At 40.2% G+C, this 17,537-nt stretch overlaps 1 protein-coding gene across 1 annotated transcript in view; it reads right to left on the bottom strand.

The window, feature by feature from the left end:
* Nucleotides 1-9,896: 9,896 nt before the first annotated feature.
* fam110b (family with sequence similarity 110 member B) overlaps nucleotides 9,897-17,537 on the bottom strand; it is a 115,989-nt gene continuing 108,348 nt past the window's right edge. Inside the window, exon 5 of the mRNA XM_044367205.1 lies at nucleotides 9,897-13,994. Coding sequence (XP_044223140.1) covers nucleotides 13,097-13,994 — 898 coding nt within the window. The 3' untranslated portion in view covers nucleotides 9,897-13,096. The remainder of the gene's footprint in view (nucleotides 13,995-17,537) is intronic.

The following is a 17,537-nucleotide window of genomic DNA, read 5'->3' as shown; positions in this document are numbered from 1 at the left end:
GTCCACACATTTTACTTCTAGGCTGGATTATTGCAATTCCTTGTTATCAAGCTGCCCTAACAAGTCTCTGAAGTCTCTCCAGCTGGTCCAGAATGCAGCTGCATGTGTACTGACAAAAACTAGAAAAAGTGAACACATTCATGTACCATTACTGTTACTAACTTCTTCCCCGGAGTCTTTGTGCTTTCTTGTCTCACAGGAAAACTGTACTATTGCTATTATTATTACTAGTCATATTTCTATTATTATTGATGTTGTTATTGTTATTAGTGTTGTTATTATGCTTCTCTGTGTCTCTCCCCCCCCCTCTCCTCCTCCCTCTTTCTCTCAGGTTTTTTCCCGTGAAAGGGGAGTTTTTCCTTGTCGCTGTCGCCAAGTCTTTGCTCATGGGGGAATTGTTGGGTCTCTGTAAATTAAAGAGTACAGTCTTGACCTGCTCTATGTGAAGAGTGCCCTGAGATAAGTTTTTATGATTTGGCACTATATAAATAAAAATTAAATTGAACACCAAATGATTTCCCTCCCTCACACACATACACACACACACACACACACACACATATTCTACCACATACTCTCACACGAACATACTCTCTCTCTCACACGCCCACACTCACACATACTCACACACACACGCAAGCACGCAGACGTGTTGCTGATGTGCTGTGGTAAGCATATTGTCTCATTCGTAGTTGCTGGAGTTTCTGTGTTACTGGTAGTGTTTCTGCATCTCAACCCAATTAATTTGTTGTATTCTTCATTACTACTTATTAGCGATGGCTTATCTGTCTCCCTCTCTCTCTCTCCTGCTCTCTCTTGCTCGGTGTGTCATATGTGCTATTCCTCTGCCTCCTTTAATGATAATGGTACCATGTTGGAGGCAAGGCTCGGTGAATTGGAAGCGCGGCTCTGTATCATGGAAACCCAATTGTTAACCACTGTAATTAGCCAGCCCCCAGTGTGGTGTGAGCTGATAAATACAAATACAAATATATTCCTGGGGCCAGAGCGGGCAACATAGATAAGCGTAAATATAGTACAATTGTTATTCATGTCGGCAGTAACAATTCCAGATTATGCCATTCGGTGGTCACTAAAATTAATGTTGAGTCTGTCTGTACATATGCAAAGACAATGTTGGATTCCATAGTTTTCTCTATGCCCCTGTCAAATCTGACTAGTGATAACATGTTTAGCTGCATGTCATCATAGCTGCTGGCTGTTGGGGTGGTGTCCAGCAAATGACGCTTCACACACCGATGACACAGCCATCGGTGTGTGAATGTGTTTGGTTCCCCTCCCGATGAGCAGGTTGGCACCTTGCATGGTAGCCCCTGCCATCAGTGTACGTGTGTGTCAATGGGTGAATATTGGCATACAGTGTTAAGTACTTTGAATTGTTGGAAGACTAGAAAGGCACTATATAAGTGCAGTCCATTTACTATTAGGAGAGGCGGCTACATCCCACGTTTGATGGAGCAGCTCTCATATCTAGAAGTTGGGCCAATTTTATTAGTAGACCAAAACCAAGACGACCCAGAGTTGAGACCAGGGGGCAGAGTTGCAGTCCTACACACTTCTCTGCGTTTCCATTAGAACAGTCACTCACTCAGAACCCCAAAGAAACTGTAACAACACTTTCTCATTCCAGGTCGTAAAATACAGAGGCTTTGTCAAGCCCCTCTGGCGTCTCATGCAGACGCACAAGATACTCTTTGGTGTCTTCATAGCTTTCAACTAAATCCAATGTAGTCCCATCTGTGCCAATATTACACACTCAGAGCTGGTATGGTCTGGTTAGGGAAAGAACATGGTGTGTATTAAAATGATCACTTGAAACATTGTAATGGCAACAGTAAACACCATGACAAAAAACTGTCCGGAGTTGCAGTTGGAAACGTTACTCTCATGGTTAGAAGCGGGAGATGAGCAGTTGTCTCCCGCAGCAAAGTCCACTTTACTATCTAGCCATCTACCCAACCCACCTCATCCTGAGAGGGGAAAATCATCAGTCTCATGGTAAATGGACTGTACTTGTATAGTGCCCTTCTAGTCTTCCAACTACTCAAAGCACTTTTACACTATGAGTCACATTCACTCATTCATACGCTGAATGGATATAGGGGCTACCATACAAGGTCTCAACCTGCCCATCAGAGGGAACTAACCATTCACATACTGATGGCACAGCCATAAGGAGCAATTTGGGATTCAGTATCTTGTCCAAGGACACTTTAACATGCGGACTGGAGGAGCCGAGAATCAAACCGCTGATCTTCCGATTAGTGGCCAACCCGCTCTACCTGAGCCACAGCCGCCCCGCCAAATAATGACGCATATGGGTTTACATTGGAGTTACTTGAAAGCCCAGTGGGTCTCATACAGATGCTAAAGGGCATCTTGTGCGCCGGTATCAGAGGCCGAGGGGTGTTACAAACATCTCTATTTGACGCCCTTGGAATGAGAATGGGCTGGTCTGTCTCCTGACCACTTAAATCAATTGAATCAAAAGTAAATACAAGAGGAGTTATACATAAAAATCTAATAAAAAAAATGCTCCAAGCAGCAATGAATGGGGTCCAAGCACAATGAACAATCTTTGACTTAATATGACCTTCAGAAGAATTTGAAAACATGTCACATGCAGGTTGGCAAGTCTGAATTGGATATCCCAGGACTCAAACTAGGGATCTTTGTATCCCCAGAAAAGGTGACTTACTGACTGTGCTACTGGGGAGACATGGTTTCCACACATCTCACAACTTGAGGTAATGCAAAACTGGTATTTTTGTCTATTTAAACTTAAAATGCTTACAACAGTCAAAATGTTTTTGATAAAATTCTGAAAGAAAACACACATCATTCTGCTGGTTTCAGGTGTATTGTCAAAGACTTTGGTGAAGTTTGATCAAACATTTGGCGAAATAAAAAATGTGCATACATTACAAATTACAGTGAGACACTAAATGTCACTGTGGACTCACCGTTTGACCAATCTGAACACCATTTGAAACACTTGATCTAGAGAATGTCTGTGTCAGTTTTGGTAGCATTTGAATGAAGACTGTTAATCGATTTTGCATATTTTAAAAAATATTGTAAATATTGTATAATATAGTGACAGACTTCTGAATTGACCATAGGTTGCAGTTAGACACTTATAAACAACTCCCCTTTTCGCCAGTCATGACCAAACTTTTTACAATGAATTGAAAATTACCGTAGAATGTGGAACATTTTTCACTCAAATCTGTGCAGCTAATTATGAGATATAAACTTTTCACATTTGTGGTGCCCCCTAGTGGCAGAATGTCCCAGGACTGTGCAGCCAAGCTTGGACCTAACCAAACGTGCACCAAGTTTGGTTATAATAGCTTAAGCCAATTTTGATTTATGAGTGTTTATGTAAAATTGAACTTAGAGACAGATTTAAAAATGTACAATTACAAAAACGTATGGAATATAAAAAATCCACAAAAGCACCTTTTCCCAGTTTGGCCCAGATATGCTATGTGCCAAATTTGGTGACAATTGCTCAACATTTTTAGGAGTGATAGCAGCAAAAAAACAAATTTGGACAAAATTCAAAATGGTGGAAAATATATCTAGGCACAAATGGATGTAGCTTATATGGACAGATTCATCTGGACCCACAGAATCCAGGAAAAAAAGAATCTTATTTCTGCAATTACAGTTACATAATTACATAACTTTTTTGTTTTGTCTGAGTAATGGATGAGATTTCAAACCTATCTGGGAACTGGTATGGTTTGTGAAACCCACCAACACTGTAATAGTACAACATAATAGGAGAATTAAATGTGGACTCTCACACATTAGATCTACACTCTGTCATCTACAGTTGTATTAGTAAATGATCTAATATCAGATTATCATATTGGTTTTGTTGTACTCAAACCTGGCTGTGTCATGAAGAACATGTTAGCTTAAATAAATTCACTCCCCCCAGTCATATTAATACTGACTTCCCTTGAGGCACCAGCCGAGCAGGTAGAGTTGCAGCCATTTTCAACTCAAGCCTATTAATCAACCCTAGACCTAAACTTAATCATAACTCATTTGAAAGCCTTGTTCTTCGTCTTTCACACCCAACCTGGAAAACTTTACAGCTAATTCTACTTGTAAGTGTACTGGCCCGTGCTCTGAATTTTTATCTGAATTCTCAGAGTTTTCATCAAGTTTAGTCCTTCCTACAGAAAAAAATAATTATAGTAGGTGACTTTAATATTCATGTGGATGATGATAATGACAGCCTTAGCACTGCGTTCATCTCATTGTTAGACTCAATTGGCTTCTCTCAGAGTGTAAATAAACCCACTCACTGTTTTAACCACACCCTGGACCTTGTTCTGATATGACATTGCAATTTACTAGTCTTTCCACAAAATCCTATTTTATCAGACCATTACTTCATAACTTTTGAATTCATATGACTATACTAGTCAAATGCAAGCTGTTAAACAGGCTATGTAGACAGCTGTATTGCATCATGGATAAAAGCCAACTTTCTCAAACTAAACTGGTAAATCTGACAGGGTAATGATCGGTCCCAAATCCCTCTCCAAAACCATTCACAACAACACCATCGACAACTCCACCCTGTCTCCTTCCCCACACATCCGCAAGTCATTTTCGGTAGCAACCTCTCTTTTAAACATGTCAATCTAATCACTGGAACTGCCTTTTTCCACTGAAAAACAGCTTGTCACCGCCCGACCCTTTGATCCGTGCTTTCATCACATTCAGAATTGACTACTGTAACAGCATACTTAAGTACTAAATAAACTCCAGTACATCCAAAATTCTGTCCCCCGCTCCCGTGGCAACATCAGCCCTGTCCTACACTGGCTCCCTGTCCCATAATTGATACAATTGAAAGGTCTTTTTACTCACAAAGCCCTCCATAACCAGACCCCCTCCTACCTTACTGACCTGCTCCACAGCCACACTCCTTCCCGCAGCCTACGCTGCTCTGACACCAACCTCCTGTCTCCACCATTCAGGACCCAGCACCAGACCTGGGGTGACAGAGTTTTCTCCATAGCTGCCCACTCCCTCTGGAACTTTCTCCCCAGACACATCCGCAACTGCACCGATCTATGTTCAAAACACTAATCAAAAATCACCTTTTTAGAACTGCTTTTAATGTGTGATTAATGTTGTGTGCTACCTTCTTTAAGTGTGTTATTTTTCTTGTTTTTTTTTAAATTTATGATCCTTTTAAGTTATGTAAAGCATCTTTGAGTACCTTGAAAAGCACTCTATAAATAAAATCTATCATTATTATTATTATCAATTGTCTATGGGAATAGTGTCTATGGGAATGGTGAATGAGTGAACAAGGGAGTGAGTGTGGCCACATTAACATTCAAAAAACAGTGGCAAGAAATGGCAAAAGAAGCCATTTATTGAAATAATGCAAAAGAAACTAAACATGGACATGTTTTTTTTGTCTTTTTTTTTCAATCAAGCAAAACGGTTTCTACATCAAAAAACACAGTCAACACTAAATCTCGGAAACAATCCCGCCCGAGTTTGATCAGACAGCTCTGTACCGTGGGCAATTAGCAAAACAGTGGGGGTTTTTTTGTTGTTTTTTTTTGTTCTGAATCTTTTGTAACACACAAACCTTCAGACAGAGAAAAACAGAAGTCCAAAACAGACTTGCTTCTTCAAATCAAATATATACACTTTTGTCTTACAGCATTTACACTTAGAAAAACAAAACAAAGCAAATACCACAGAAGAACTCTGTCAATCCAAAGATTAAAATAAAAAATAAATAAATAAAATAAAAAAACACCATGTAGACAGAACTGAATTCGAAGCATGGCGACAATGTCAGAACAATACAATATTGTCTTTATTAATGCTGACAGTGAGAAGCAGCAGGGTTTTCTGGGAGTTCACTGGAAAGACACATGGGAATGACAGATCAGGGTACTGGACAGGAACATGCTAGCACGGCCCTGAGCTCAGAGCAGGAAGATGGAGGAAGATCTCACTGCCTTCACTTCCACTTTATTCAAATTTAGGGGGAACAATTGCATCAAATCACAAAAACTGAAACTTCCTACATGTCTAAGAAAGCTGTTAAGCTGAAAGAAGAAAGATTTTCCCTTCACCAAAGCAAGTTACCTTGTTTCCAAACAAATGTGGCAGGTCTGAGATCACTGTGCATTCAAGACATTTCAAGGCTTCAGTGTGAAAATTCATTCTTGGAAGTAGCAGCAGTGGAACTGCAGTTCCTCTGAGTGACACTCATTATTTCCTCAAAATAATCAGGTCCCCTCTGATGTCAACTTCTCTGTGGGCTTGAGTTTTGTTTTGGTTGTTCTTCTTTTTGAGTTTTTAAATCTAACTATAAACCTGTACCATATAGGGGAGAGTGGTGAAAGATGAGCCAGTCAGTGTTGACAGTGATGTCAAATTTGTGTCATGTGACCATGAAAAACCTGTAATGCAACCAGCTGCTTAGGAAAAGATGTTGTCTATATATTTGTAGCTACAGTATGTTGAAGTGCTTGTACAACAAATTACCTAAAGCTACATAACACACTAAACGTTAGTTAATTAACAGTTTTTAAAAATGGTGGCTTTGGGGTAAACTAGTCTAACAGCCCAGAGCTAAGTTTAGGAACTGGTTAATTTTTCTCCATTGGTGCTGGAGTTTTCTGGCCATATTCTAAACTAAATGTATCTACTATTGTGCTGGACAGTAAGGCACCTCCTCATTTGAGCAGTTACATTTCATTTTTTGTATAAGGCCCGATTTATACTTGTTATTTTAAATGTGTCATATCCCCCTCAAAAAAGGTGTTATTTAATGCACTATTTAATACACATATCCACGTATACCTGTCTACATTAGTAAGATCATAAATCCATTTGTGAAGAAACACACAGACTGATGATTGTGTCTGTCTTGCGACGTAGCCACCTTGACATCACCCATTGGTTTCTGAAGAGTGGTTTTAAAGCTCAAAGTGGGCGTCTCTTGCCGTTGCCATTTCGGCAGTGCCTGACTCTGCCTAACTCCAGGCTAATGCAAAATGGGCAAAGAGGTGGAGCTGAGGCAGGCTGAATGAAGCCTGGTTGCTAAAACAATCTACCCAGTGGCTAGCAACCTGTCACTCAAAGTGGCCATGTCCTTAGTTATACATAACATTACAGCTTCATAAAATTTAAATATGTGAGTTATAAAAAAAATTCACCCCCGTACAGTTGTCATGAAAGGGGGAATTAGCTATTGAGACTAAAACCATTTTTTGTACCAGGCTGTAAACATGTTTATTTCTGCTGTTAGGTTGGGCATTTTAACATGGGCGTCTTGGAGCCAGCCTCAAGTGGCCATTCAAGGAACTGCAGTTTTTGGCACTTCCGCATTGGCTTCATTTTTCAGCCCTGGAGATTGCCACATATGAAGATGATTTAGAGTGCATAAAACAGTTTAGCTTGCTAGCTAACAACTATCCACCAACTCCATCGACCCAAATATAGAAATGACTCGTATGGGTGGACTACTAGTGAGACAAAAGTTCGAAGTTCTACAGCTTGGTTGCAGCTTGAAATCAGATAGCTAACAACAGCACACCTGTATCTAAGGATATTTTGACTAAAAAGTGGCTCATATTACCAAACTCCCCCATATACAAAGTTGACTCAGATAATGTTGATGTTATTCATGCCATCATCAGCATTTTGGTAACAAGTAGACATTTGGACATATGGACACATTTTTTAAGTTGTGTCTTGTCTGACCTATCCTATTGTGCAAGGAAGTGAAAGCGAAGTAAGCCCAGCTGTGGTGTTGTTTTTTCACACTGAAGTAGACCTGCACCATAGATTTAAGCTGAGGAGAAGGCTGGTGGTAGGGCACACAGACACTGACAGTTGAATGCTGACTGAGGCGCTGCATTCACACCTATTGTAAATATGGCTTCGGGCCTTGAGTTATGTCAGCAACGTGCAGACATGTAGACATAGAGCGAGGGTGAGGGTGGAGCTGAACTCTGTAGAGAAAACACATCACAGGGAAAGCAACAGGCTTCTTCCTGGGACTGACTCAGAGAGAAAGAGGTTGAGAGAGAAAGCAGAGCTGCATGGAAAAAGTAAGAGCTGAGGGCATCAACAAGGTATTCATCTTAAATGCAGTCTATGGTGTTCTTTGACATAATGCAGAAGCACTGCTGGGGTTCATTCTGTGTGTATGTGTGCGTGTGGTTGTAGGATGTCATATACAGTATAAGCAACCATAAACACCCTAAACTATAAGTGGCATTTGGAGAGAACACCATAAACATGACCACAATCTCCCTTTCATGTTCCTATCCTCTATTGCACTGTAACATGTACTGTAATAGTGAACAGACAACTTCATTAGTATTGCTTTCAGTGTATGTTTATAAGTGTCTGGTGGTCTAAAATCACAGACTTTCACTAACATTGTCATCCATGTACTTGAAAAAACTCATGACGTCCAGGTGTATACATGTATGGATAGATGAGATATATGGACTGACAGGTAATTCATTCATTGGATAGTTTTGGTAACTTGCAATCCATACATTGAACCTGACGTGTCAGATAGTTTGTTACACATACTCATCTGAGAAGTTGTCCTTGGAAACTGTCTGGAAAAGGGCAGGCACTTTGAAAAAATACTTGGCAGGTGATTGGATGAACCATCTGTCTATCACCGTCTATCATCATCTTACCTTGCAAAGAAGCTGGATTTGTGAGATTGTGAGATCATACAAGAATCTTCATAGGATGCTGATTGGTCCAAACCACTGGTGGTTGCACAACAGCACACCTGTTGTGGAACCACCAGTAGTTCGGACCAATCAGCCAATAAACCAACCACAGCTTGTGTCCAAACCACCAGTCCACAAGCATATAATTTGAAGCCAGACAAGATGGATTCTAACGTGATCCTGTAAATTTTGTGATCTCGCGAATCCAGCTGCCTCGCAAGGTAATCCTGTATTATCAGGTTACCTAAACCCTCAGGTGGGAAAATATTTTTTTCTCCACCGTTTATCCGGGATTGGGTGACAATGGCAGCACACTGAGTAAGGCAACATCCTTTTCCACAGCAACTTCCTCCAGGGATCCCGAGGCGTTCCCAGACCAGATTAGATATATAATCCCATCTAGGAGGCATCCTAACCAGATGCCCAAACCACCTCAGCCAGCTCCTTTCGAAACAAAGAAGCGGCTGGGTTCACCCACACACATGTATGACTTCCTGCTGAGAATGCAGAGCACCTGCTGTAAGGTATAGATAGGAAATATCCCTCTGGAAGTGGGAGTTTAAAACCCAGCAGACAGGGGAATTCACTAGACATTCCCAATTCACCCTTACTACACGTTTGGGTTTACCAGGTCTGTCCAGCAGACTCCCCTGCCACCTGATCCAACTCACCACCACATGGTGATCAGTTGACTGAGTGTCCAAGACATATGGCCAAAGATCTGATGATATAACTACAAGTCGTTCATCAATCTTTGGCCTGAGGTGTTCTGGTACCAGGTACACTTATGAACATGTCATTATGGCCATGACTAGCACAAGAAGTCACATAACAAAGCACAGCAGCAGGTTCAGATCAGGCAGGCCTTTCCACTTCAACACAGCAGGGCTCAGCTGGGGGGGCTTGTGAGTATCCCTACACACACAGAAAAGAAGAGAGTCCAGCCCCAATCAAGGTGTTTGGTTCCAGAGCCGATGCAGTGCGTAAAGGTGAGCACAAGTATATCTAGTTGATAGTCTGCAGTATTACATATAGTAAAGACTGTCATAAATCATAATGGACAAGTAGAAAACTGTCTTGTACTGTAATCGTATGTGGAGGAAGTTACTGAGTGGTCGCTACATTTCACAAGCTTTTTAATAATGAACTGCTAAAATACATAGAGTAGGGCACAAGCACACTGCTTAAACCCCTTTTCTGATGTATCATACACTCAAGTGCTGAAGTCTGTATGTGTTCCCATGCCAAATTATCTGGGATAAACTAACCGTTGTCATGAGTTTTGACATTCTAGTCATTTGCAATCACCACATTTGGACCCATTTAAGAGAGATGGTCGATGCTATCCCCATTTGTGACTGCACTCCATCCACTACTCCACACTAAATGATTTTGTCAAATAAATGTTCCTAAGGCAAACTTTGGGGGTATGGTAAAAACTTCACATTTTACATGTTATCCAGCAGTAAGTTAAATTTTAAAATGTATTTTTGTGATCTCACAAATATCTATTGTCTGAGTGTAATGATACAATGTTTTCCCCTGAAGTTTGCATAGGGAACGCTGTGACCAAATCACAGAATAACATACAGAGTTCTGAGGTTATGAGTGGGACTAAAGGTGGAATTATGTTTCTCCTGGCTGCACATAAATGAAAGTGCACGGGGTTGCTCTGAGACATTTGTTTGGCCGTGTCTTTCATACTTGTTTGCAGCCCCTTTCGGTCCTGCCTCCTGACAACAACTGAATCCAGCAACCAGCTAGCATGACGCGCAGGCCTGGACTATGCATTTTTGGGATTTGGACATTCGTGTTCCTTTGCAATTTAATGGTTACCCATAACACCCTTCTCTGCACAGGTTCACAGAGACATTTACATGTGTCTTAAGGTAAACCACAAATCCAGCTTACACTAATGTTAGTTAGACCCCTTCCTTTCTATAGTGCAGGACAAACACAGAACTAAGTGTGCAGGAGCTGCCAATGACTCAGGTGTTGAAAAACATGAATGACTAGTAATGTCTAGTGGGAATAAATGCTAAAGTTAGCGAGTGGCATACAAACTTAACAGCAAAGGGTCCTTCCAAATGTTGAATGTTGTAAAGGAACAGACAGCTTACTTGCTTATACAGCTTAAAGCTGTGTGGACCTGAAAAGGTATGTATTGTGTAAATTAATTTAGCTTCTAAATTCATATCAAATCTTGGAAGCAGCAGTGTTCTAATGACAGCATTCACAACAGCCTGAACAAATTAAGTTGTTCAGTTCAGTTGAACCATACAAAACATGTTAGGTGTAAAGCACCATCAGACAGCACCTTTAATGATATCTAATATTCTATGACAATATTTTGTAACTTTGAACATTTTCCCAAATTTGACTATTTTAATGCCAAAAATTGACATGTATTTGATATTTGAATATACTTTGAATATTCTTGAAAAATTCTGGTCTGGGTGGAACAGCCTCTGAATTAAACAAAAAAAAATACAGAGCACAGAAATTCTGCTGTGAAATATTTGCTGACATGAACAGTTTGTTGATATATTTCTTCATAAAAGGCCGACATTGACCTAATATATCAGCTAAATGGTATGCCAATGTAACCTTAATGTTGTGTGGATGAGTAAGCTAGAGAGAATATATTTTATTTTATGTGTGCATCTGTCCGAACCACTCTGTGTCCTCCGTTTCACTCAGTCATCACACACTCCAAGGCCTTTATTAAGTGATTACAAAATCTAGTTTAACTGAAGCTTAGTGAAAGCTAGTTGACCACAATCTGTGTTTCATGAGTTTCTTAACATTTTCAAATGTCATAGTGAACTATTTGATTCATTATCAACCTAATGAGTATTTGTAGCCCATTAAGTTGGTGCTGAATTGATCTATTATTCCTCCTAACAGTCACCTATAACAAATATCAAGTAACTAATTATGGTTGCACAGTGTACCAGCATCTTTGACTTTCCAGAGTGAATTCTAAATTTCGACAGAGTTCAGTATCTGTTTTGTAACAATGTCAGGACCAAACCAAAGTTTTTTTTAAATGGAGACATCAACACTGTGACATTGGCTTTTGTCAAAGTGGACATTTTCACTTGTAATAGCAGGAAAAGCACAGGCAGAACTAATGATGTCAGTGATGGCTGTGTTTCATTTCACGTAAGCTAGTAAGCCATGCCAGTGAGCCAGCATGAACAATACTAAAAGTATGAACCTAGGACACCTAAATTAGCCTAATACTCAGATTGAAATAACATTTTGTTTCACTTCATTTATTCAGTTTCAGTCTGACATCATATTCATGTTAGCAATTTCTATTTACTAGTACTCCAGCGGGGGGTGTTCACTTTGATTGATTGCTGGCCTGTTGTCCTATTAGTAAAGTTGAAACTTTAGTAAAGTTCTTCATGAAACGTAGGAAACTAGCAAGCCGTGTTGAACGAATCACCTGAGAAGTAATGTGAGGAAACATTTTGGATTCAACACCATAGATGGAGAAAAAAATAATGCTTTAAACAGGCTTACATTTCCACAACAACAAATCTGAAGTCACCTGTTGCCATTTTTGTTGTGATTTTTATGTTGCTATTTTTTTCACAGAAGTAGCTATGGTGCCCACATTTTTAATCCCACCAACATAGCTCTGATTGGTTGACTGTTTCTCAAACTGGGGAATTAGCCATCAATGAGCCCATCAGACCTATCTGAATTGTTGGAGTAATCAGAGAAGTGGGAGGTGAATCAAAGCTATACCTAACCAAGCTATACCTAAATGGAATGCTAGTCAAATGTATTTTTGACAAATGAAAATGTCCTCTATGAGAAAGGCCCCCTTGTAGTGGAGCAGCCACATCATGGGTCCTTGGACAATCATAGTGCATTTTGCTCTTGTTCCTGTTGCTCAAGCAAATGGGCAGACTTTGTCTGTTGGTTTATACAGTGCCCATAGAGAAATTTTTTTATCAACTAGTTAGTTTTCATACGTCCTGTGTTTGTTTGTCTGTCCAGACTGATTTTGATAAACATTTTGTTCATGACTGTACACATTTTATTCCTTTCTGTTCTTTGTGTTCTATTTGTTATAAACCTAGGAGGATGTATGTCTGTTTTCTTATCGAATTCATGTCAGCCTAACCCTAACCCTAACCCTTGTCATACTTTCTCTTCCATCCATCTACACATTTTGACAAAATTAAAGATTTCAAGATCTCAGTCTCTAAACCTGTTTGAAATTCTGGTCCATCTATCAATTCTGAAACATGGGGCAGTTTGTCTGTAATTTATAGTACATCCAATCTACTGTAGTGCCTCTCCTAAACATGTGAGACTTTTTGTGTCTCTCTCGCCTGTTTGATGCTGTACAGCCACTTGATGACTCTTGCATTCCGCTCCACAGCCGAAATGCCATATGGAACTCGCTCCCCGGCCTCCTCCTCATCCTCACCCTCTTCCCCGTCTGATAGCCCATCATTGGAGGATCGCCGTGATCGGTCGCAGTCAGAGGAGATCATGGAAGCTGATCGGAAGTTCAGGCTGACAATGTCGGAGTTGGCCCGTGCAAAGTTCTCTGGGCCAACTGCCTCCAGCTCCTCTGGGTCAAGGCCGCAGTAATTAAAGAAGCGTTCCACGTCAGCTCCTGCCCGGGCATACCGGTCTGACAGGTCCGATTTAGACCTATGTAGCGAGGAGCGGCGAGCCACCGATGATCCAAGCTCTAGCTCAAGGTTGGGATCAGTTGAAGGATCTCCAAAATCACATGATAGTGACTGAGGGGTGGTGTTGTCACAGGCTGCGGGGGACAGAGTTGGACAAGGAGGATGCAGCGCCAATGAGAGGGCAGGAGGAGGAAGGGAAGCAGGGTTTGGTTTTGGGGGTAGAGGAGGAGCTGAGGAACTGCTGGATCGGGCCGTACGCAGCGGCTTGCCATTGCAGAGTCGCAGGAGGTCAGAAGAGGAGTGGGAGGTGAGCAGAGGCAAGAGTGGGGAGTGGGAGGGATCCATAGCTCCTCCTTCACCTCCTCTCTCATCCAGCACCCGTCTGCTGAGGTTGAGATTTCCTCCTGACTGCGGACTGCGACGTCCCCCGCTGTTGACTGGAGGGACCTTCAAGGAATGGGAGAAGGATCGCAGGGAGTGTGATGTGCTTGGACTCTGAGCAGAGTCTGGTGGTTGCTCATTGAGTGTCATTGTGGATCGATAGGTTAATGGCATCCTAGGAGCAGAAAATAAAAAGATAAATACATGAACATTGTGAAGTTCCACAAAGCAGGAAGACTGAACAATTAAGTATGGGATGATGACTGATTCAGAGACTATGGAGAAACAATATTAAGCTGAATCCAAACATCAAGACACCCTTGCATCTTTCTGACATAGGATTAAGGAGTTGTTTAGATCATTTCTGTATCTTTCTGAAACAGACAATCCAACATCGACATCCACTTCATGCCATGATTGGCCAGCTGTGTGGAGGTGAGAAAGGATCCATAGTTTGAACTTCTCTCTCTAGCTCTCTTTTTTATTCTTGACAACTATTTCTCTCACTTTTCATGTGAGTGCAACACTATGGATGTCTATGAGAGATGTCGCTGCTGAGCGACTTTTCACTCCACCCTTTGAGTGTAGCCGCTCACGACAACTACAAACACTATTGCAACATTGTCAGACAACATAATACAAACTAGTTCTGATGAAGCAACTGAAAGTCTGCAGGGGCCTTGGGCTGTCCAAATCCCAAATTTATCAAGTGGCAATCATGTGGACTCTGCCCTTGCAGACTTCATGTGCTGAAGTTGTGCATGACCAAGCTCCATGAGGCCTAAGTAAGCAAGTCTAAAGGATGAACACTTGGATTCTGCCATAGACTATATGAGAAGTATGTCATATGACAAAGGAGCTGTGCAAGTTCGAATAAAGATGATAACTCAAAAATTTCCCCAAGTCAGTGGCGTAATATTCTTTCAGTTTTTTTATGGTTTGGTCCACAAGAAAGGATCCTTCTAACAAGGAAAACTGTGTCTCAAAACTTAACTATGCCACGGTAAGGTGCAGTAACCTACAGTATTTGTTGTTTCATACTGTCATATTAATACATTGTGTTTCATGGGAATAAATTTTATATTTTTATCTTGCATACTCCATATTACTGGTCATTTTTATTTGGATTTAAAATACGTATTAAACAAAATAGCATACAGTACATCCTGTAAATATGGCTATTACATGACATGGACATTTTTGTGGTAACAGCACTAACAAGGAGTATTCCAAATTAATAGAACAGGTTGAATTGCAGAATGCAATACAACATCAGAGTCTAAAATGCTCAGCAGCCAAATATTGAGCCATTAAAGCTAAAATATGAGCCATTTTCATTTTTGTGCAAGTGTGTATGCACAGGTATTGTGCAATAACTCCTTGTAACTGTGTAATTGGGTATATGTTAGGATTCTGGTCAAAATAAGAAACACAATCTAGTCCAGTTATGAGGGGAGACTGTTTTCCCAATGTTTGATCTGTTGTTAGCAAACAATTTTTCCACCTCCAACCTCCACCAGGTAAGAGCTACTTCAGTCCTGTGTGATCCTCAAGGGAAATACAGTCAGACCGTTCATGATGAAAACGTTATTGATTAAAACAAACTGTCATGCTTAGGGATATCAATGATTAATTGATTGTCAATTAATTGCCATTAATAATTTAAAAATATATTAACTGACAAGGGACATGCAGAAAATGAACTGTATATATACTGTAGTGCCCAGTTACACCACTAGGTGGTACCTTTTAGCTTTTAGCTAATTTTCATCTGCAGTCCCTTAGGCAGGTCACAATTAAAACAGATAAAACAGCACAATAACAAACAGTTAAAAGTAAAAAAACACACAGGACACACAATACAAAATACAAAGGTACACACAATAGCACATCACATACACCTACAATGTCAGCTAGAAATGAACAATGTAAGCTTGTCAAATTAAAAATTATTTGTGTTCATGAGAAGACTATGAGATGAAATTTAGAGTCAGTGGTTATGTTGCTGAATAGAGCTGAGTTCATATCATCAGTTAGGGCATTCCACTGAGTTGTAGCTTTCACAGAGAAAGCTGATTACCCAAATGCAGTGTGACAAAATGGTATGGTACCATCTTGTATAGAAGATATTCTGAAGGATCTAATAGAACTTAATGAGAGTCACACAGTGGAGGAGGGGCCAAACCATTTAAAATTTTATAAACTAGGCACAAATTTGAGAGTAATCTAAAATTCTCAAAGCTCAGTAAATTGTGCTTCTCCAGTACCCTGCAGTGATGCAAATGCATTGGCTTTTTGTCCACAGTTTTTAGACTTTGTTTGTATAAGAACTCAAGAGGTCTTATGGCTGTTTCTCCAGCCTGTCCCCAATATGTGATGCAATAAGACATATGGGAAAGAATCATAGCATGCATAAATATCTCGGCTGCGTCCAAAGAGAGACAGTTTCTAATATGTCTAAAATTTGCTAAAGTTGTACCTTATGGTTTTTAACCATTTTTTTAACATGTTTCTTAAAGTTCAAATTTGGATCCAGTATCACACCAAGATATTTAAAATCACTTACACTGTTTAATGAGATGAAGTTACACATGTTTGCTGTAAAGGCCACACAACGAATGAACGCACCTCCTTTCCATCCAAGGAATATATAAGTCGCAGCATGCCTCTCTCTGCTTGCTGTGGCAGTCATGTTTATGAACACTGTAGCATAAAGTTGTTTTATGTTTATTCAATAACGTTACAAGTTGTTTCCTGTTGAAGGCTGCAGCACTTTTGATAAAGGAAAAATGGGTCAGACTTCGTTTGAATTGTTAGATATGTGCAACTATCTGAGATATTTGTCTGTTGTTGTTTTGACTGAGAGACCCCCAGTGGCAGAAATTACATATTGTGCGTTTAAACACAGCAAACAGCTGCACGTCCAGCTTCATTTCACGTTAAAAATCAGTGTTTCTCCAAGTCTGTTCGGTGGACACAGTAAGTCTGGTAACGTTTGCTTTGCTTGTTTCTCTGTTTACTGTGAACCAAATTATCCGCAAAGGTCTCTTCCTCTCCAAAACAAATGTACATAGGGAATAAAACTGTACAACAGTGAGTAAAGCAGTTTAACGTTAAAAATCGGTGTTTCTCTGACACTGTTCAGCGGAAAGACGATGTCCGGGAGGGGCTGCTAGCCGAGCTGGTGCTAACGTTTGGTCAGCTCGTTTCTCTGATAACTTAGGATCCAGACATCCATGACTAAAATCCTTCATCCAGTTGAAAAGATACGGTTAAAAACGACCAAAATCTAAAAAGATTATCATAAAAATGTGGCTTAAAACTGAAGAAGTTAATTTATGACCATTTCTGGTGGGCAACCACAACACCGATGTATTATCTTGTATGCGTATACACTTTGGTAGAGGGGGTATGATGCCATTGACAGGCGACCAAATGAAACGGACCATTATCTTGATTAAAATGACTGATTCCTCTGGGTTTGAAAATTGTTGGAAACATTTGGGATAATGTAAGTACACAACTCAACAAAACATATAACATAGGTCTTGTTGTTTTTAGACATTTTAATGCAGAATAGTTACATATTTTAGCTTTAATACTTTGGATTTTGTGGTGCCAATCCGCTAATTTAAATTAAATCTTTATTTTGTGTTATTTAAATTATAAGTCAAGTAACTTAGTATTTATTTAACCTATTTTTTAAATTCCTAATTTA

This window comes from Thunnus albacares, chromosome 12, assembly GCF_914725855.1.
Source record: "Thunnus albacares chromosome 12, fThuAlb1.1, whole genome shotgun sequence".
In the NCBI taxonomy this organism is placed as follows: domain Eukaryota; kingdom Metazoa; phylum Chordata; class Actinopteri; order Scombriformes; family Scombridae; genus Thunnus; species Thunnus albacares.
The sequence above is the reverse complement of the archived record's forward strand: the minus strand, read 5'-3'. Positions and strand labels throughout refer to the sequence as shown.